This window comes from Pelophylax lessonae (assembly GCF_965119305.1).
Source record: "Pelophylax lessonae genome assembly, chromosome: 9".
NCBI lineage: Eukaryota > Metazoa > Chordata > Amphibia > Anura > Ranidae > Pelophylax > Pelophylax lessonae.
Window position 1 is genome coordinate 153,272,675 of NC_138776.1, and position 22,604 is coordinate 153,295,278.

Consider the following 22,604-nt stretch of genomic DNA (forward strand, 5'->3'; position numbering starts at 1 on the left):
GCTGGGAACAGATTACTCATTCAATTTTTGTCACGGTTGTTAGACAGCAAGGATACCTTCATTTGGTGTTTATGAGGTTAGGTAATGTGTTCCCACAGCAAAATAATGATCACACAGCAACATGGAGACACTTGTCCACAAGTCAGGAGGATCAACAAGAAAATAGAATGTTTGCTTGTCTTTGAAATGTGTTGAGTTTACCGCATTCTCCTATGTGTGACCTACAAAAAAAAAAAAAAGTATTTTTTTTTTTTATTTCCTGTTAGATTGGGTCCTGAAGGCATAGAGAAAGTCAGTACAGAGAAGTTTTGTTTCTGCTACAAAGCATGATTGATATGGTATCCACTAACAGGCTGTGCTTAAGTGACAGGAAACTAGCGAAATAATGGAACCGAGATCCACTTAGGGAACATTCCCAAATCGAAGTTGCTATGTGTGCCAGGCCCCGAGACACTTGAAGACTTTGTCCATTTTTGGGCAAGATGTTGCATGTTAAGCTTGGCTCCCTCACTAAGCCTTTTGGGTGGTATTTAGGGACCTCATGCCGGGCCTTTATACTAGGAAGCTCTCCTGGGAAACAGGCTTTTTTATAGCCAAAATCTTTTGCAGATGTAAACCAAGCTTAAAAGGAAGATTCAGATCATGTCAAGGAACAGTAACTGTTTATTAAGTAACAGTAGTATTTAGGTGTAAAAAAGTGTAATACCCACATCTTAATTTTTATTGCCTTTAGTCTTAATTTGAATTCTTATAAAAACATTATAGTTTGTTTTTTACTTTTTTTTTTTTTAAATGTATGAATTTATGTCGATATTTAACAAAATGGTTGTCTTGCAGTTTGTATCTGGTAAATGCCATCTGCTAGGCCTCTTTCACACTTGTAGTCCGTCAAACGGACTCCGCTTTTCTCAGCGGGGGAACAATCCGCCGATCCCCTGCTGAGCAGGATGATGACAGCTGTGTCTCTGTGCTCTGTGCGGAGACACAGCTGTCAGTTCCCCATACATCTCTATGGGAAATCGGATGGGAATGGACCGTCAGTCCGTTCTCATCCGATCCGCTGGACGGATGGAAAATAGGGCTTCCATTCGTCCAGATTTGACGGATCGGGTCGGATGTCAGCGGACATGTCTTTGCTGACATCCGATGCCCCATAGGAATGCATGGGGGGACCGTTCAGATCCGCCAAAAAAACGAGCAGGCGGATCTGAACGGTCCGCCTGTGTGAAAGTGGCCTTACACTTAAAAACGCCACGGATTTAGGCATTCAGGTGTTTTGTTTTTTAGCGTAACTCCCCTTTTGTTAAAAAAAAAAAAAAATTCCCCTCTGGGCAATCTATGTACAGTGCAAGAATTCTTTTTTTTTTTTTTTAACATTACATTTTTAAAGGTAAAAAGTATCAATAGAAAAACATGAGTTGTTTACAATTGATATATGCATTTCTAGACAGGAAATCTACATTGCAAGGATTTGAGTTTGTTGCAGATTCCTACTATTTGTCATTCTGAAGAAATCCCTGTGTGCTTCTCTGTGCCCATATTGAAAGTGAGTCTAATGGGAGTGGTTTCATAATTATCAATCAGCTGTGCAGCTGTAGGGCTCCAGTGAGGAAAGCTGCTGGGCCTGCAACCCTTTAGACGTGATTTGCTACATTTTTGTTGCAGGGATGCCTGAAATCTGACTTGTATCCTAGTGCAGACTTCTGGGAAAATTGGTGAGCCAATTACACAAATGGGAAATTATGTTTCCGGGGGCCATTCTTTACACCTTCTGTGTACAAAAAAGCCTCCAGGTAGCCAATATTGCATTGCATTTTACAGAACATTACTGTGTTGCAGATTTAAAAGTAAAGGTCATTTTTAACCTCCTTGGCGGTATTCCCCAGTGTGGCTCGGGGTTAATATAAAGTGTCAAAAGCGGTAACCCTGAGCCACACTTAAAATTACCCCACAATCACACTTACCTTCAACTACGATCCCCTGCCGTCCTCCAGCCATCCTCTCGCTGTCCTCGCTGTGTGATCCGGCCGATGCCGTCACCTGTCTTCCGGGTTCCCTTCCCTGTGAGTGCCGCAACGCAGGGGGGTGGAACCGACAGGAGATTTAAAAAATAAATAAAACAAATGACATGATACAGTGTAATCTGTTAGGATTACAACTCTGTATCAAGCCATTTAACCACAGGGTTTCGCCTAGTGGCTTTTCCAGTGACCTGCCTGTACTTTTGTGTTTTTTTTTTTTTGTGCTTGGAAAATTAGAACGTCCATGGTGTTCAAAAAGCGTTCTTTTAGCTCAAATGCGCCTTTAGACGAACCTGAAAACAGTGACAATGATTCGGAATTATTTGAAGAACTGCGATAGTGATTCGTGGGAAAATTCGTCATCAGGTACTGAAAGTGACAACAGCGACGATTCTGTGTCTGAGCTCAGCGATGTGAGAACTTGGTGTTCTATTGACTGCAGTATGGATCAGGCAGCGCCCCCCAAGATTTCCATATACTGGATCACCTGGTATGAAAGTTGACGTTGACCATGACAACCCCTCTGCATACCTCCAATTATTTCTGACCGATGAGGTTATTGAAGAAATAGTTACAGAGACAAACTGGTACAAATAGCAACAATTGGCTATGCATCATAAGTTTTCAAGATGCAGAAAGTAGAAACCAGTGACCAAAGATGACATTTGGAAATTTCTGGGCCTAATAATTCTTAACGGAGTGATGGGGAAACCCCTGCAGAAGTGGCTTGGGCAACCAATAAATTACCTGCCACTCCATTCTTTGGCACGGTCATGTCAGAGTACAGATTCTCCCTCATAATGAAATATCTCCACTTCGAAAACAATGAAGAACTCGATGAAACTACTCATCCTGGGAAGTATATCAAATGATTCTACAGATTTCCAACGGAGCTATGTGCCAGAAAAAGACATCAGCACAGATGAAAGTCTAATGGCCTACAAGGGAAGGCTCAGCTGGGTGCAATACATTACATCAAAGAGGGCACGATTTGGTGTAAAATCCTACATGCTATGCAAATCGTCAACTGGCTACATTTGGAATTCAGTGATATACACTGTAAAAGGATCCGAATTTGATCAAAAATACAGCAATTATGGAATGGCAACATCTTCTGTTCTTTCACTGATTGAGCCATTGCTAAATTGTGTAATAACTGACAACTTTTATACATCTCCTGAACTTTATGAGGTTCTACTGCATAACAAAACTGATGCCTATGGAACCGTAAGGGCTAACTGGCGAGACATGATGCCAGTGTTTGGAAAAAAGAAGCTCAAGACAGGAGAAACGGTTGCTTGGCTTATAGGCAAATTGAGGGCAGTGTGATGGCGGGACAAGAATGATGTGTGCCTAATGAGTACAGTGCATAATGCCTCCACTGTTATGGTATGCATGAAAGGTGGGAAAGAAATCATGAAGCCACAAGTAGTGATACACTACAACAACACCATGGGAGGTGTCGACAGAGCCGACCAAGCAATGACATTCTACCCAGCAGTGAGGAGACAGAAAAAGTACTATAAGAAGATCTTCAGACCTCTTCTTGAGCAATGCTTGTGGAATGCCTACATTCTGCTAAAAGAAAAAAAAAGAGTGACAAGCCTTCAATTTGGAAAGTTGCCGAACGTATCTTTCTTAATCACCAAACCCCATCAATGGCTGGGAATAGATCTGGACGTCCTGCTGTTGACGTTGTCAACCCGGTACGCCTGACTGGTCGTCACTTCATGGACTACATCCCACCAACTGAGAAAAAGTCAGCGCCTACAAGGATGTGTGTGGTTTGTTGCTCGAAGAGAGATGACAGTGGAAGGAAAATAAGAAAGGAAACCAGATACTATTGTCCCGATTGTGACTTCGGACTTTGTGAAGTCCCATGTTTCAAAATCTTTCATACCCGAGATGTTTACTAAACCATTATTACAGTGACTAGTAATATCGCACCCCTTGTTTGTACACATTTCAGTGATTTTAGTTTGATTTATATTATTGAATAAAATGTATTATATTATATAATTTCGTATTTCAAACTTTATCAAACCCGGGATGTCTACTAGACTCTTGTTTGGACAGATTTTGTTTGGACAGATTTAGGTGAGTTATTCCTAAGAATTACAGGCCTAAAATATAAAACAGATTTCCATGCAAAGCAATGTAGCGCTTTGAGATAAAAAATTCTGACATAATCAGACTGCCAGGGAGGTTAATAACATTCTATTACAATATAACTTACGTCGCAATTGTATACACTTTATTATTTTTTCTTTCTTTATTTTTTTTTTTTTTTCCCCTTGTGAAAGTGGAGTAACCCTTTAACTGATCTAAATGCAGTCCATTGTTTTTAATGGACCTGTACATACAGGTGTTTAAACTTGCACTGTGTATAGATCAGTCAGTCAAAGAAGAAAAAAAAAAAACAGTATTTCTACAGGCGTATATACATGTATGCCACACTCCCTCAATTAAAAAAAAAAAAAGCTACAAGAATTGCAACGTGTTTGTATACACACAAATCTGCAAAAACACATGCATGTGCTATACAGCCCATCCTCTGGCACAAATAACTGATATTTATAAATCAGTACCGTGTGCAAGTACCCTTAGATAGAAGTAGGTCATAAACGTAAGCTGACCCTCAGATTAAAAAAATGGTTCTTAAAACTCAAAAACCTTCTAGCGAGATTCTGGCCCTTCGTGCAGTTTTATGCTTATCTGTGATTTCTTTCTGCCACAATGTGCTGTTTGCTCCATATTTCCTTTTTTTTTTTTTTTTTTTTAAAGAATTCAAGGCGTTAATAAGATTATCAAGCAGCTTGTCAATTGCTGAGCCTGCCCACATCCACCCAAATGTGCTGAATCCTTAGGCTTTTCATTTAAAGGAGATTTACACACGCTGAAAATATACCACCGAACAGCCAATCTAATAATGCTGATATCTACAGGAGTCTTGTATTTCTTAGCACAGTAGGCAGTGAGGTCTCCACCTGCAAGTTCAACACGTCTACCAACATGCTCCAGCCAGTACAAGGTGGCCTTGCTATGCTTGGTTAAAGTGATTCTAAGGCTCGGTTCACACTTATGCGACGCGGGAAGGCTGCGATTTCGCAGCCTGTTCCCGCATCGCAAGCGCACCCCCGGCAGTTCACACTGCCATATGCGATACGCTGGGGGTGTCAATGTAATCTTAACGACACCCCCAGTTTGATCGCATATCGCAGTGCGATCTTGCAGTTCGCACAGGATCGGATCGCACAAGTGTGAACCACTGTGCGATCCGATTTGGATGCGGCTGCAAAAAAGGGTCCTGTGCGTGTTTGCTGCGGGTGCGGTGCGAATTTAGCCATACAAAGTGTATGGCTAAACTCGCACCGCACAGCCGATCGCATGTAATGAAGGAGCAGTGCGCTCCGATATTACATGCGATCGGCGCAGCCGCATCAGTGTGAACCGGGACTAAAGGTTCTTTTTTTTTTTTTTTTTTTTTTTTTTTTCTTTAACAACAAACATGTCATACACATACCTGCTCTGTGCAGTGGTTTTGCACAGAGTAGCACCAATCCTCCTCTTCTCCTGTTTCCCACCAGTGCTCCTGGCTCCTCCCCCTTACCAGTACCCCCAATAGCAAGCCCCTTGCTATGGGGGCACTGGGGTGTGCTAGCTCCCGAACCCTGCTCTATGCATCCATTAGACACATAGACGCAGCTCAGCCCTGCCCCCTGCTCTCTTCGCTCAGCCAATGAGGAGAGAGAGACCTGGACAGCGAGGCTCCTGTTCACATCGCTAGATCGAAAGGGGCTCAGGTGATCATAAGGGAGGGGCTGTGGGGGGAGCAAAACTCGAAAGGTTTTTTTTTACCTTTATGCATTCTAAACCTTCAGCCTTTACAACCACTTTAATATCATTTATTTTGCATTAAATAAAATGTAAAAGTGGAAGTGAGTTCCTTACTGCACCAATGCGGAGATCTCAGTTGTGGGACTGGCAGAGTCAGAAACTTCACTTGGGAATCCTAATATTGAGGAGGCCAATGGGTATTTCATTTGAGCAGGTGCCACCCATACCGCCCCATGACTAAGCTCCAGGGGGTGGAGCGAACACATTGGGGGCGTGGCCTGGTACGAGTCCAGGCTGACGTTGTCACTTTGTTCACCTCTACAGGATTTCATGGATGTGCGGTATTAGGGATTACCCACTTTTCTTTCTTGTGCCACCCATACTTACCAGCCCTGTAAATTTGCATCATGAGCAATATAAATGTCGGGTGTAAAAACGTGGTACCTTTTTTTTTTTTTTTTTTTTTTTTTTGGAATATGTAAAATTGCAGCAACTAGTGTTGCAACATTGAAAGTCATCCAAGTCATAGATTATATAATTGCCATGGTTTGTCTTACGTAAATGCCTGTTCTATTTTGCCCTACAGCCACCAATCGGATTAATGCCTGCTATGAAAAAAAGCAGCTGCAAAATGTTTGATTTGTGCCTGTGGGGCATCTCTGAACATTTTTCACCTAGGACAAATGAAAAATAATGCAGAGTCAGTGTACTCACATACATGTAAAGCAATGAATGCAGAGGAGTGTTCATTTGTAATTCATGTTCAGTGATATACTGTTTGTTCAAATGTGCGGATGTTTTTAAACCAGACATTTCCTAAAGTCCCACCGTAGTGCAGGTGACCTTTATTTTGCACAGGCAGTGACCAGTGCTTCAGCAATGCAGGAATAGACTGTGTATATACCCACTTCACACCAGGTAGGGTAAACACTAGATTTATGGAATCTGACCAGCAAAATATGGATTTGCTACTAAGTAGGAAAAACATTCCTCATATCAGAACCCCAAAAAATATGATTTGCATTTACAGTAGTGCTTGCTAAAAAAAAAAAAAATGATGGCCCTGTCATTAGACTCAAGACTATCACTTGATATTTAGTTTTCTTTCATCAATGGCATTCACTCAGTGGAATCCAACCAGAAGCCGATGGGCCTTTTTATATGGTTTCTTCCAGCAAGAATTCTCTGGAGCGCATAAAATTATCTACTTATTCTCTTGGGCCACTGAAACTATTGGGAAACCAGTATTAAAGACCGTTGTGCAACTATTAGAATACGGTGAGTTAACGGTGGAGACTAACAGTACGGCTACATATTTTAAGACCTGGGGATTCCAAAGCGGATCTTGCACAGAAATCCATGTTTCATTCCTTTTTGAAGCAAGAACAAGTACAATCATAATGTTAGCAACACACTCCTGCATTTCTTTGTTTTAACCTCAGCAGAGATTTATAGGAATATGTTAAATATGCAGCTGAGGAAAATGAGACGAGCAGAATGTATCTGATCTTCTTCTAAAAGGCTGTTGCGCTGGTTGCCAAGCAACAAATTTTCAAGAACTCTGCCGTAATGTGTGTTCGCACAAACCCTTTGTGCTCCCAACGGCAAGAAGGAGCTGAGGTTTGCAGATGCGCAGCAGTGGAGGTTTCCAAATCCAGCCTTCTAGCAATTGTATTTCAAAGAGATTAGTCGTCACTGACAGGTTATGATAAAAGTGAAATATTTATTTCCCTTTAAATTGGGTGTGTGTAGTGATCGTTGTGGAGGAAATCACTTCCCTTCTCCATGTAATTGTATGCTTATATCTTTTGATGCATGTGTCTGTAAAGTAAGAGATGTTTAAATCATTAAAGGGCTTTCTCTATCTTTTCATGAATTCAATTTATTGGCTTGTATGTATGCTACTGCAGGATTGGCTAAATACATTGCTCAGTCAGTACAGCTTCCTGGTAATTTTAGTTAAATATCTGTAATTAATTACATATACAGTAGTTGTTAAATGTGAATAGACGCGGGTCCATGTATTGTATCAGATTCTATATTAATATGTCAATGTCACTATGGGTTTCCATATTCCTCTATATTTTGTTCACTCTTAAAAAGTTTAAGTGATTGTAAATGATAACGTGTAAAACAAACCTATTCAGTTTAAAAATAGAAATAAAATGCAAAGCATTTTTTGTATAGATATAAAAAAAATATATAAATACCTTTTTTCCCTTTTTCTATAACTAAACACATTTTCTCGGTTTTTAACTGCATAAGAGCTGGGTGGAGGAGAAACAGCATCGCACTGAGCTTCTTAGTGAATGGCTGTGCGGCTGGGGCGTGTCAAGACAAGTCTGATCGTTGGAGGAGAGCATATGGAGTTCCCAGCATAGCTATAGAACTGACCATGGTGTGCTCTCCTGCTTAGTGTGGTCAGTTTTTAATAGGAAAGCAGGGGGACTAGCTGGAAGACCGGGGATTTCACATAAAGGTAGCATAGAAAGAAAACAGCGCTTCTTTATTTTCCATAATCTTTCCACATAACTTAGGTCCTCCACCCCCCTTTTTTGTGTGAAGAGAAAGGCAGCCGCACTCCCGCTTGGAGGTACAAAATATACAATCCGTTTAGTTGAATCCAAAAGATAAAATCAATCCAAGATACAATCCACAATACAGTCAGAGACAGGGGATAAAAGCATAGTAGTTGACGGGTTTCACGGATACCTATTTAGTTGCGGCTCTCTAAACTCTAAATCAAGTACGTCTTTCCTTAGGTTTGGTGCCCAAAACTGAAGTGCCTACTCAAGATGAGATCGAACCAGTGTTTTTTAAATTGAAGTTGTTTTTATACTTTCCTAATAAATGACTCAAAACTGTCCTTTATGACAAACCCAAAGTTGGAACTAAATTTCTGTTATCTGTGACCATGCAATGTCTCTAGTGACCCCCAAGCCAGTATATTCAAGTCATAGACAATGAGAAGCCCTAGATATCATGGACAGTGGATATTGTTTTCAGTAGTTACACACATCACTATACATTAGGTACCTCATAAGAGGAGGAACGCCCTTGAAGTTTTGAACAAGGCCCACCATTTGTTGATGTCCTGGAAAGTTACAATTCAAAATGTAGCCTTTATTTACATAGATGGTCAATGTGCATTTAAAAAATCTGCAGCAGTATGGGTCATTTTAAGTCACATTTGTTCCCGTCTCCATTTATCTTGTATGTGTATCCACCTCCCATAGGAGCGATCCTGCCTCCTTGATTTTCCTAAAGCGGTTCTTCTCCCTAGAAACAAAAACATTTAAATGTCAGTAGCTGGGAGGAGGCTGGGACTTTTAATGTATATTTAAAGTAAACTATCAAATCTGGGCAGTTCAAACTGGCCATATGGAAAGAAATGCATAAGCAGAGTGAAAATGGTAAAAACTATTTACTAGATCCCAGATTTAGGTAGCTGAAGCTGCAAAGTTTGGTCTTTTCTTTAAAAGTCAAACAAAAAAAAAAAGCCCCTGAGCTTCTCTGCTGGTCATTGAGGACACTTATTGCTCTACAAATGAGGCTTTTGTAGATGGACAATTCCACACTCAACTTCTGCAGAAAAAGATGAGATTTACATATACGTGTGCTAAGGTTTTAGGGCACCAAAGACATTTATGTTTAAAGCTATTTATTTGTTTAATTAGGGGTTGATTTATAGATGTTTTCACACTAGATTCACACAACTTTTATACTGGTTTCACACAGGTTTTAAAATTTATTTCTGCCTGTCTGTTGGCCATCTTTTTCCTGGATTCACTGAGTGCTTATTAGCTTCTCCTCTGCTGTTTACGTTTCTAAGGACCACATACCCCATGGTACCTTGGAGCCGGTAAGCAGTGATTCCTTTATTAACTCTGCCTCCTGAAGCTCCTCCTTTCAGCACCTTTGTAGGCTCTGTGAAATGTGCTTTCTCACAGGGCATAGTGAATGTGTCACAGAATTCAAGGAATTAGTGGGCTTAATGTTTTACAAAGTGCTTTTAGTGTCCAGCTATAGCTGGCACTGCTGATTGCTTTAGCTTGTAGTTTTTACCAAAGGTGATGTTCATGTATGCTGTCAGCTGATATTGCCTATGTCATTACCAGGTTTATAATAAAGACCTTGCTGTTGGTGGGGCTGAATAGTTACACCTTTGGAGTTTGGAGAAAAATGATCTCCCAAGTGGTTGCTTTTACATTCTACATAGATTAATGTTTGATGTAAATCAGTGAATCTCAGGTTTTTTCCATCCTTTTGAAAATGGCTGAACTTAAGAGATGTATGGCTAAAGGAAAAATACAGCCAAACCTCATTTGGCTGTACTTTTCCTGTGAATCACAGGAGTGCAGATAGTTCTGCACTCCTGTGACATGTTTTCAGCTAACAGCGGGCTAAAGCCTGGTCCAGGCTCAGGAAAGTTTCTGACTATATGGTTGGTATCCACCCAGGAGCGTAGGCCGGCACCTAACTCAGCCTCTCAGCGAGCCTCTAAGAGACTGAGCCAGCTGCTCCCGCCCTCCACGGCTCAGTGCTCCAGTAAGCACGGGTGGTGGCAGAGCAGAGAGCCGGTGACTGACAGTCACGGCTCTCTGCTCAGAGCGGCAGGGAAAACCGAGTAATCAGTGGTGTTTGATCTCTCAGTTTTCAACCTTCAAGACGACAGGGGACAGATGCAGCATTGCCATACTTCTCTTAAACGCCAACGTAACACAAAGGAGCGGCCCCACTGCACTGGGCTTTTTGCCATGGGCCTGAATATTTGAGTATATCCCTTTGTGCTGGGAGTCTCATTGAGTGCCCCATGCCCCGTACTAACAATCAGGACCCTGGATTCCTGATCGCTGTGCTAGACTGATTGGCCACCACAGTGATTAGTCCCTGTGAAGCCTGCCCCTGTGTTTCTCTCCCTGTGAATGGGGAAGAAATATAAAATGTATCTTTGTCTCTCCTAGCAGAGAGAGAGGAAATTAAAGTGTGTAAAAGATAAATACATTTTTGGGCAGGATTTTTTTTTTTCCCTTAATTTTTTTTTTAAATCAGGATCAGTGCCGGTTCACACTAGCGCGGCACGACTTCGGTTGCGACCTGAGAAGTCGCGTGCACCGCGACTTCGGCGCGACTTGCACGGACTTCATATAATGAATGTCAATGCAAGTCGCTCCGATGTCGCCCCGAAGTAGTACAGGAACTACTTTCTAAGTCGGAGCGACTTGAGTCGCTCCTAATAGAACAGTTCCCGTAGCACTGCATGGACTGCGACTTGTCAGGCTGACCAGTCGCCTGACAAGTCACGGTAGTGTGAATGGGCTCTTAGTGTTCGTGTCGGTGTTTTTTAGGTAAGAGAAAAAAAAGTGCAACATTTTTTCGGGTACAAATAACATACCTGTGGTATCACTGCGATTGTCTGGCACAGAATAATTTATTTTAGATTGTTCTTTGTTGGTAGGTTATGGTGTTATGGTAGTAGCAAGATAAATACAGCTAAAAAAAATGGTTTGTTTTACTATTTTGGGCCAGTTTTCCTTTAATAATGAAAAAAAAGGAGAATATCCATACCATTTACTACCAAATGAAAGTCCAATTTGTCCTGAAGAAAAAAAAAAACAAAAAAAAAAAACGCGGTATACTTTTACCTGGAAGTACAAGGTAGTTATGATATGTGCGTTTTTACGAACACATGTCAAAGTTGCAAAATTGTGCTTATGCATTAAGATTTGTTTTACCCTTAGGAATGAAGGGGTTAAAGATTTTCTGGCCCTTCTTCTTTTGTGGTTCACAGGAGTAGAATTACTTTTGTCCTCATGTGACCCAGAGACAGCTGATAGCATTGTTTGTTTAGGCTTCCTAAAAGAACGCCTTAGAACATGTTTTTCTTTTAAAACCATGTAGACTTCCCATTGATGGTGCATTTTCTTTTTACTGCACAAACGTGTGTTATGGTTAAATGCTTGCTTTAAAATAGAACATGGGCTTACCCAAAATGGTCACTGGAGCACACAGCTACAGACAACTTGGTTTGTGCCATCAGGGTGGATTTGATTTAAATTTGATTTAAGTAAAAAGGCTTGATTTAAACCAACTCGATTTAAATCATCATTTTTAAAGAGCGACTGTCATCTCGGTCCTGCAGTGGCTCCTCCTCTGACCCGCAGTTGACTCATCAACAGTCCCATTCACTTTAAACGGACAGTTGGTGATGCGGCAGTGACACAAGTTATGTGGGATGTGGGGGCAGCAGGTGAGTGGATGCCCGCTAACAGACGCTGCTATGATGGATCTGAAATGACAGGTGCTCATTAAGTGTAAGGACTTATCTTTGCTGGTAGTTAGAATCTGTAATATTTGCAAACGAAATGAAGGTTTCCTATTTAGAATAATAAACTGTCAGGTTAGTAAAACAACGATATCAGAACTGATTCAATCATACAGTTTGTAGTGTACATAGATTTGCAAAACAATGGGATAAAGCAATATTCCTGAACTTTGTTTTATCTCATGGTTACTGTGAAATTACTGTGTGAATGCATCAATGCAGTGCATGTTATCTTAGCTTGCAGAGCTTGGATTCATTGACTGAGTTTACCAAAAATGTAAATATTGCAGAATATACAGCCTCATGCTACATAACTAAGCTCCATTTCACGCTGAATAAACTAAATTATTAATTTATCCTAAATAGAAAACTATCCTTAGATAGATTTTTACACCAAAAGCATTTTATTAAAAAAAATTTGATAAAAAAAAAAAAAATCAGATAAACCACTTGCCGATCGGCAATGACTATTTACTGCGGCAGTTAGCCCCTACTGGGCAAAGCGAGGTAGTACTATGTCGCTCGCCCGCGAGCCTACAGGGGGCGAGCGCGCACCGCCTGAGGCACGCTCCCGCAGTAACATCCCCGCGCGAGTGACCGGCGGCTCCGATGGCCGCCGGCCACTCGCGATCTCCCGCTTGAGGGAGAAAGGCAGGCGGCTGATGTAAACAAAGCCACCTGTCATTCTCCCTGATGTAACAGCAGAGATCATACGATCCTGCTATGTAGGATCGTATGTCTCTGTGGTTACATCACTAGCCACGCCCCCCCCCCACAGTTAGAAACACGCCCCTAGGGATACATTTAACCCCTTGATCCCCAAGAAAGTTAACCCCATTCCCTGCCAGTGGCATATTTATAGCACTGATTACTGTAGTAATGTCACTGGTAGCCCCAAAAGTGTCAAAAATGTCAGTCAAGGGTGCGATCTGTCCGCCGCAATGTCGCAGTCCCACAAAAAAAATCGCAGATCGCTGCCATTACTAGTTAAAAAAAATAATAATAACTTTTGCGCAAACCAATCAAAATACGCTTATTGCAATTTTTTTCACCAAAAATATGTAGCAGAATACAAATTGGCCTAAAATGTAAAAAAATGTGATTTTTACATTTTTTTGGGGGAATTTCATATAAAAAAAATGTGAAAAATATTATTTTTTCAAAATTGTTGCTCTTTTTGTTTATAGCGCAAAAAGTAAAAATCACACAGATGATCAAATACCACCAAAAGAAAGCTTTGTTTGTGGGAAAAAAGGATGTCAATTTCATTTGGGTACAGTGTCGCATGACCGCGCAATTGTCCGTTAAAGTCACACAGTGTCGAATCGCAAAATAGGCCCTGGTCTTTGAGCAGCCAAATCCTCTGGGGCTTAAGTGGTTAAAAAATAAAAATATCCACCCTGAGTGTCATGCTGCAAGATGCTGAATGTGTTCCCATAGAGATTCTTGCCTGATCCTTGTTTTGTCACATCGGGTACATGTGGCTTTTATCTACATACCCCTCTTTTCAATTGCACTTCAATGTCACAACGTGCCCTAGTTGGTAAATCAGTGCTATAAGTGCAGGCATATTCAGGTGACAATGGTGCCATTGACAAACACTGAGTAAGCCCATAAAAGCAATCCCTGTATTGTATTACTTATTACATTTAAAAAAAACTATTATGTAATTCCTTTAGCAAACAACTTGACAGCTAACATTCAATGATGACCTTATTACAGAACTGTGGCTCTTGGGTCACTGCTTGCTTTGGGACGAAGAGCCCTCCAGTGACTCCTTGACAAAGTTATTGATGCATGCTAGGAGAAGGGAATGGTTGAGGAGAGAAATAATATTTAATGTGATATTCGCTAAATGTATTAATTCTATTTCTCCCCATTATATATAATTGTAATATTAGTGCTGCCTTATTTATAGTTTGCAAACAGCCCATTGTGAAACTCTGGGAGATGAATTAGGAAAAAGGGAGCAAGAAAATATAAGGCTTGTTACCAGTAGCAAATAATGCAGTTTGACTGGTTGCTGTGGGCTTTAACCTTCAGGATTATAAACTCCAGTGTTACCATAAAAAAATAATTTTTTAATATTTTCTGCAGTAAAAAATGAAATGCTAACAATGATGTAACTATAGTGTATATCCGCACTATTCAGTTTGCTACCTTCTTGTCTGCAGCTAGAAAAATGCACTTTTGTTTGCTGATTACTTACCATTTGTCTTTTTTGGCTTTGCAGTCACTGTATTCACCAGATTCTGGAGAGTGTCAACCACATCCACCAACATGACATCGTCCACAGGGATCTTAAGGTAATACTGGTGATTTATTCTTCATAAACTTAGTCATTTGGATAAATTGTTAGTGTTATGCTTAGTGGTTTAGGAGTTTGTTCTTGAACTCTGACCTAGCTTATTACTAATAAATGACTGCATCGCAGGTTGACTTTGGCTGAGAGGGAAAACAGGCATAGTTCAAGTTTTGGAATTCCATTGAAAGCAATGAATTTGCTTGGCAGGCCATACCTGTTTTTATTTTTATTTTCCAAGTAATAAATGCACCTTACGTCCTTGTGTTCTATGCTTGGCCAATGACGTAAGACCCACAGACTGCGTTCATCTCCTCTGCTTGTAATTTCCCCAGCCAAGTTCTACTGAGCAGATGGAGATTAACCACTTTCCACCCAGCTTATTATCAAATGATGGCTGTGCGGGACATTCGTCGTTCCAGGTGGACGTCCTATGACATCCTTCCGGAACACTCCTAGCATACAGCCATGGAGCCCCGCTTCGGCACGATCTGTCACTGGCTGCGTCCACCGGACGTAGCCGATGACTGAACACTGTACTGGCTCACTGCTAATACCATGTGATCGCTGTGACCAGTCACAGCAGATCACATGACAATTGTAATGAATCAAAGCCATTCATTGTGTACAATTGTGTTGCTAGCTGTGATTGGTCACAGTGACCACATGGTACAGATAGGGCCAATTAAAGCTGCATGCTGCAAGTCCAGGAATAACCTTTATAACAGGTGGATTGGAAGTTGAATGGACACTGCATAACAGAATGACCTTGTATAGGAAAGTTCAGCTGTATCAGTGTTTTAGCAAGTATAAGTATTATAGATATTTATATAGTGCTCTCAAATGACACAGCACTTTACATGCTATTCATATCAGTCACTGCTCTCAAGGCGCAATGGAGAAACAATCTAAGGTCCAATATTTCACATGCGCCAACACATTTAAAACCCATATTAAACGCAGTGAAATCAATTTTTATAAACTAGCTGTCTGCAGGTTTATACCATAATGTGCTAGTATGTACAAGGACAGACTTGCCTGTCACAATATGCCTTTCGGTGCTGTGCTGTCAGTGCTTGGATGCTCCCATTTTCTTCCTACCTTGCTTCTGGGTTTGCTCTGTTCATCCTCTTGAATTTCCAGCCTCACATGACATCACTCTTGCGCATGCACACAGGAGTGACTTCATCACAGCACAGAGTGAGTTCTGTAAATGTACTCTGAGCTGCTTAGTGCGTGTTATCGCTGACAGCATTGGTGTGCTCAGCCTATTGCATTAGGGTGTGCATGCCAGAGCACAAACATACATGCTTGTATATGAGCAGAGTTTGGTCTGTAGAGCAGTGGACGGTTTCAGTTTTTTATTTTTTACCGTATTATTTTTTTACAATTTTTTTTTTTCTTAGCAGCCCTGTTGGGGGGCTTTGGTGAAATATCAAGAATCTAAACTGACCTGTGATGTCTCACTTTTGAGACAGAGAAAGGGACTTTGGACAAAGATTCCCCAGTCCCTTTCTCTGCAGCCTCAGCTGCACTGGACAGTGAATGAATGGGAAGTGTTGTGCTGAGTGGCTTCCTGTTCATGCACAAACTGAAGCATAGTAAACATAGGTTCGGTACAGATCACTCACTGCACTTTACTCAGAAAATAAAGGGGTTGATAAAATATTTGCCAGACCTATTCCCTGCTCTCCTTTCTGAAACATCCCCCGCAGCAGCTGAGAGGAGAGGAGGGAAGCTAGCAGCACTGCAGGGGGAGACGGGGTCTGCTAGGAAGCTGAGGAAATCGGCACCACTCAAGGTAATTAGGTCAGTGTCAGGGTTAGTGTCCAGGTCAAGGTAAGAGTCAAATGTCAGTGTGTGTGTGTGTGTGTGTGTATATGTATGTACAGTATCTCACAAAAATGAGTACACCCCTCACATTTTTGTAAATATTTTATTATATCTTTTCATGTGACAACACTGAAGAAATGACACTTTGCTACAATGTAAATTAGTGAGTGTACAGCTTGTATAATAGTGTAAATTTGATGTCCCCTCAAAATAACTCCACATGCAGCCATTAATGTCTAAACTACTGGCAACAAAAGTGGGTACACCCCTAAGTGAAAACGTCCAAATTGGGCCCAAAGTGTCAATATTTTGTGTGGCCACCATTTTTTTGCAGCACTGCCTTAACCCTCTTGGGCATGTAGCTCCCCAGTCCTGGCAGCACTCATGCAGCCCCAGACCATGACACTCCCACCACCATGCTTGGCTATAGGCAAGACACACTTGTCTTTGCACTCCTCACCTGGTTGCCGCCACACACGCTTGACACCATCTGAACCAAATAAGTTTATCTTGGTCTCATCAGACCACAGTACATGGTTCCAGTAATCCATGCTCTTAGTCTGCTTGTCTTCAGCAAACTGTTTGCGAGTTTTCTTGTGCATCATCTTTACAAGAGGCTTCCCTCTGGGACGACAGCAATGCAGACCAATTTGATGCAGTGTGTGACGTATGGTCTGAGCACTGACAGGTTGACTCCCCACCCCTTCAACCTCTGCAGCAATGCTGGCAGCTCTCATATGTCTTATTTCCCAAAGACAACCTCTGGATATGACGCTGAGCAGGTGCATTCATTTTCTTTGGTCGACCATGGCGAGGCCTGTTCTGAGTAGAATCTGTCCTGTTAAACTGCTGTACAGTCTCGGCCACCATGCTGCAGCTCAGTTTCAGGGTCTTGACAATCTTATGGCCTAGGCCATCTTTATGTAGAGCAACAATTCTTTTTTTCAGATCCTCAGAGAGTTATTTGCCATGAGGTGCCATGTTGAACTTCCAGTGACAAGAATGAGAGATTGAAAGCGATAACACTAAATTTAACACACCTATTTCCCATTCACACCTAAAACCTTGTAAAACTAAAGAGTCGCATGACACCGGGGAGTGAAAATGGCTAATTGGGCCCAATTTGGACATTTTCAGGTATGGGTGTACTCGCTTTTGTTGCCAGCGGTTTAGACATTAATGACTGTGTGTTGAGTTATTTTGAGGGGACAGCAAATTTACACTGTTATAAAAGCTGTACACTCACTACTTTACAAAGTGTAATTTCTTCAGTGTTGTCACATGAAAAGATATAATAAAATATTAACAAAAATGTGAGGGGTGTACTCACTTTTGTGAGACAGCGTGTGTGTGTGTGTGTGTGTGTGTATATATATATATATATATATATATATATAATATATATTTTTTTTTTTTTTTACAAAACATTTTTTAATAAAGCGTTAGTGTCAGTTTGTTTTAGGTAGGATAAAAAAAAGCATGAATATTTATTTTGGGTTCTTTGGTAGTAGGTCATGGTAATAGCAAGAAATATACAGATACATTAAAAAATATAAAAAATAGAGATATTTGTTACCTATTACCACCAAAAGAAAGCCCCATTTTGTCCTGAAAAACAAAACAAGGTATAATCCACCTGGATACACAACCTAGTTGCGATATGTACTGTTTTACTAACACATATCAAAGTTGCAAAATTGTGTTCAGGTGTTAAGGTTTATTTTACCCTCTGTCACTAAGGGGTTAATATTTGAGTTTAATACCATTTTAAGGGCCAGCATGTATTTGGAGTGTAGTAGGAAACTCACACTAACACAGGGAAAGCATGCAAACCCCATGCAGATAGTGTCCAGGCTGGGATTTGAACCTTGGACCCCAGTGCTGCAGTGCAGAAGTGCTAACCCATTAAATGTACATCCAGAAACTCTTTGTGTAGAATATCATTGTAAATAATATGAGTACCATAAGTAGTATGAGCGGTTTGTTTGGGTCAACTATCTTACAACTTTATAGAACTGCAACTCCCAAAGCACAATACTTACAGACATGATTAACCAAGCGCACATTTGTTCTCTTTCCCTCACTTCAGTGCCCTCTTACACATCTGCTAGCAGTGGTTTTCCCTTCACTCACCAGAGCATTACCGTCTTCTTACTCCTAAGCACTTACACATAAGCCTCTTGGGCTAATCATAAGACAGGCAAAACACTAGATAGCTGAGGCAGTGGAAGATTAATACCTCTGCATTGCTTCATAAAAGTGTTATGATTTCCACCTAGTGATCACTAATGTTATTACAAGTACATTCATTTTCTGCATTTCATTAGTTATTTTTAGAGATAGTCTCATTATTCCATAGATTTGCAGCATGTGGTTTTTGGTCATATTAAATGAATATTCTTTAAATAGAATTCTTTTTTTTAAAACGGTTAATATCCAGTTTTGTATGACCTCACTTGAACTCTTATTTCTATGTAGCCTGAGAACCTGTTATTGGCCAGCAAATGCAAGGGGGCAGCTGTGAAACTGGCTGACTTTGGTCTTGCCATTGAAGTCCAGGGAGACCAGCAAGCATGGTTTGGTAAGCATACATCTTGTCATCGTTTAAATGATTGAATTCAGCAGAGCTAATCCCCATACTGCAGTAGCTGTTTTAACATTTGGTTTCCTGTAAGGCCTCCAATATGCACTTCCATTTGCATGCAAGTTATATGTATTGAAACAGTAGTTGGGTTATTGCTCATAGTGGCTAATGGAACTATTCAAATGTGCACACTTAAGATACATTTTTAAAAAAGTGCCTAAAGTTTCACTACAGTGGTGAAAGCAAAAACAAGCAAGAGGTCATAGAGAGAAGTTCTGTAAACTGACATACTTTGTGTCAGTGTACCAAATGAAGAAATAAGTCGCATGGGTTGAAAAAAAAATGCGCATCCCTTTTCGTAAATTGGTGAAGCACCTAAAATTATGGATATGTATGTTTTTAAAGTGTCTGCTGTCTTTTTATTTCTGCTTACATGTGTATGCTTTGGATGTAAAGCCTTTCTCTGGTTGCGTTGTCCTGGATCTTTACACCCAGCGTTATATTATGCCTTTATGGCTGCTGTGGGAAATCCTATGAAACTACAGTATTATTACTGTTGCCTGTGATATGGAGAAGGCTGTTACATAAGACCAAAGAAATGCAGTATAATATAATGCTTCTCTGTTTTTCAGGTTTTGCTGGCACACCAGGCTACCTCTCTCCAGAGGTATTAAGGAAAGACCCTTATGGAAAGCCAGTTGACATATGGGCCTGTGGTAAGGAGTCTGACTTTTTTGTGTGCACTAGATTCATTGTTGGCTTACTGCACAGTGTCTGTTTTTCTGTACATACTGTGGGGATTAGCTCGGTGGCGGGTGTGGATGACCCCTTGGGGGGGGGGTTAGTTACACAGGGAGATAGCCGAGAAGTGGTTGCAAACAACAGTGTAAGGTTTTATTCTTCCAATTTTCTTCACACAAGTGCAAGCCTCAAAAACATCAAAATAAAATAAAACACAAAATAAATCCTTGCCACTGTGGGCGGCTACCTTCTCACATACAGTACCCTACCTAATGAAGTCTGTCCCCAACCTACTGTTGGGCAGACTTGGCTGATCATACAGCAGACTATCAATAGTCCATTTATTATCTCTTCACATAGAGAATGTCCCCTTTTCTCTTCACACAGCACATGTTCATTTTACTTTCCTTTCACATAGAAAACATCCATTGGTTTTTCTCTTCACACTCTTCACATAGAAATAGTTCATTTTCTCACCTTGAGAAGTCTTCACACTTTTTACCCTCCTCAGCGCACATCGCTCCAGGAGGTCTTCCCCATGCTCACACAGCTTCAGGGGGCATTATTTCTCCCCGGCTCACACAGCGTCGGGAGGCACACATCTGACTGTCCTCCTCTCCCCAGCTCACACAGCGTCAGGAGGCAGCAATCCTTAGACTTCCTCTGGACAAATTATAGAGGCCTTAATTGCCTCATTCTGAATAGCTGAAATCTGTTTAACGTCCTTAGACAGTTCTGGCTACCTCTGCAGCCGACACCCTATAGTAATTGGTGAATTTTCTAAACCAGGTGGAAATGTATCTCCTGTCTGTGACTACATCCACAGATTTACCTGACTTCCTGTCACAGTACATAAAGCTAGCAAATTGAGTTCCTAAACGTTAAGTTTCTTAAATTCTAACAATATAGTTCTTACTTTCTCCCTTTTGGTTTGCTAAATATGCCATTGAAATGTTTTTGTATTACAAAAAGTTTTATTGATATACTGTATAGCAGTAGAAAAAATACAAAAAACGGCACATATACAAAGAGTATCAAAATAGTGCACAATTAAAGAGGATACAATAAATTAAAATTAGGTACACAAAAGGCAAGCCAAGAAGGACCATTATGCATAACGGTTAATCCAGAGAGGAAAAACTCAAGAGATAGAGGAAAAGGGCGAAACACGAGAGCGCCCCAGGGGTCAGGGGCACAGGCGTATCAAATGTCCAACAACTGATGATCAAAAGAAAGCAATATTTTCTATTTGTTTGATTAGTGCAAAAAAAAAAAATGTTTTGATCCTTCCAGAAATCTAGTGAGTTTGTAAATGAGCTGACAGCACAGTGCATCTGCTGCAGCACTGCTCAAGGTGCCTCATTGAACCCCCCTATCTACTAAAGATGGGAAAGTATACTGTAGTCACACCACTACAGTGTGAGTGAGCATTGTCCCCCCAGGACTGGAAGTGTGTTCCTGGCAGGATCACCAGTTCAACATAGTGTTCTATTGTTAATGTTCAATAAAGTTAAAAAAAAAAATAAAACCCTGCAGTGCATCAAAACACTGCATTGTAAGGCGTGTGCAAATTATGCACGCCACAACTTGTGGCCTACTTGGTTTTTTTCAAATATTAAATTGCTAATTGTTTTTAATAGCAAAGGCTATGGGGGGGGGGGGGGGGGAGAGAGAATTGTGTTTAAATAACATCCTAAAGAGCTGAACTCCAATATTCACAAAGTTTTGGATCCTGTTGTGCATTCATTAAAGTTTTAACTGCAATTTGTGTTGTGTTAGTAGCTGAATTCTGTCTTTATTACGGCTTTCTTCATAGAGTTGTACTTAGACTTCCTTAGCGAGGAAGAGTCAGCACGGTCATTTCTGCACAATGTAACTCTGCAGTCTGGGTATGGTTCTTTGACCAGGTGGTACCGTTTAAATGTCCTGGTGGTCTTGGACCTGACTGTTTTCTCTGGCAGGGCTGATTGGATCAGAAGACTGGTTGAACTGTTCACTTTTTTTTTTTTTTAAATCTGCATTTCAACAGTGTGTATATCAGTTTGCATGAGTTTAGCGTTACATCTGTGGTTGATTTTGTCAACACATGCTTGGTGTTATTGTTATTTGATAGTAAATATGTTCTCTCTTTTTAGGGGTCATTCTGTACATATTATTAGTGGGTTATCCTCCTTTCTGGGATGAAGATCAGCATAAGCTCTACCAGCAAATCAAAGCTGGAGCATATGACGTAAGTTAATGACTTCTGCAAATTCGTCTCATAAACATTGTTAACCACTTGCCGACTGCCTAACGCCGATCTACGTCGGCAGTCAGCCCCTCACAGGCAAAGTGACGTAGGGCTACGTCACTAGCTTGTGAGGGTCTAGGGAGCGAGCGCGCGCCCCCGGAGGCGCGCTCCCGCGTGGTCACGGACCCCCCCCGCGCGTGTGACCGGCGGACCCGATGTCCGCCGGTCACTCGGCGATCGGCGGGGGAGAGGGAGAATGTCAGGCAGCTTGTGTAAACAAGCCACCTGTCATTCTCCTTGCTGTTAGGATACTGATCACTCGGATCTAGTATGTAGATCCGTTGATCAGTGTCCATACAGCTCAAGCCCCAGCCAATCACAGTAGAAAGCACGCCCCTAGGGATACACACAGCCCCTCCCTCCCAAATAAAGTTAACCCCTTCACTACCAGTGTATTTTTACAGTAACAGTGCATATATATAGCACTGATTACTGTAGAAATGTCACTGGTAACCCCAAAAGTGTCAAAAATGTCAGTCAAGGGTCCGATCTGTCCGCCCCAATGTCGCAGTACCGCAAAAAAAATCGCAGATCGCCGCCATTACACGTTAAAAAAAAAAACAACAAAAATGACAGAAATCTTTCCCTTTGTTAGTAAACGCGATAACTTTTGCGCAAACCAATCAAAATACGCTTTTTGCGATTTTTTTTTACCAAACCTAGGTAGCATA

The 22,604-nt window shown here is 41.1% G+C and overlaps 1 protein-coding gene across 23 annotated transcripts in view; it reads left to right on the top strand.

Annotated features, from left to right (window-relative positions):
- Positions 1-22,604, top strand: part of CAMK2G (calcium/calmodulin dependent protein kinase II gamma) — a 400,936-nt gene that overhangs the window by 269,587 nt on the left and 108,745 nt on the right. For all 23 annotated transcript variants that reach the window (XM_082267524.1, XM_082267541.1, XM_082267535.1 and 20 more), the window contains exons 6-9: positions 14,417-14,489; positions 18,797-18,899; positions 19,535-19,618; positions 21,779-21,873. In XM_082267524.1, the coding sequence (XP_082123650.1) occupies positions 14,417-14,489; positions 18,797-18,899; positions 19,535-19,618; positions 21,779-21,873 (355 nt within the window). The remainder of the gene's footprint in view (positions 1-14,416; positions 14,490-18,796; positions 18,900-19,534; positions 19,619-21,778; positions 21,874-22,604) is intronic.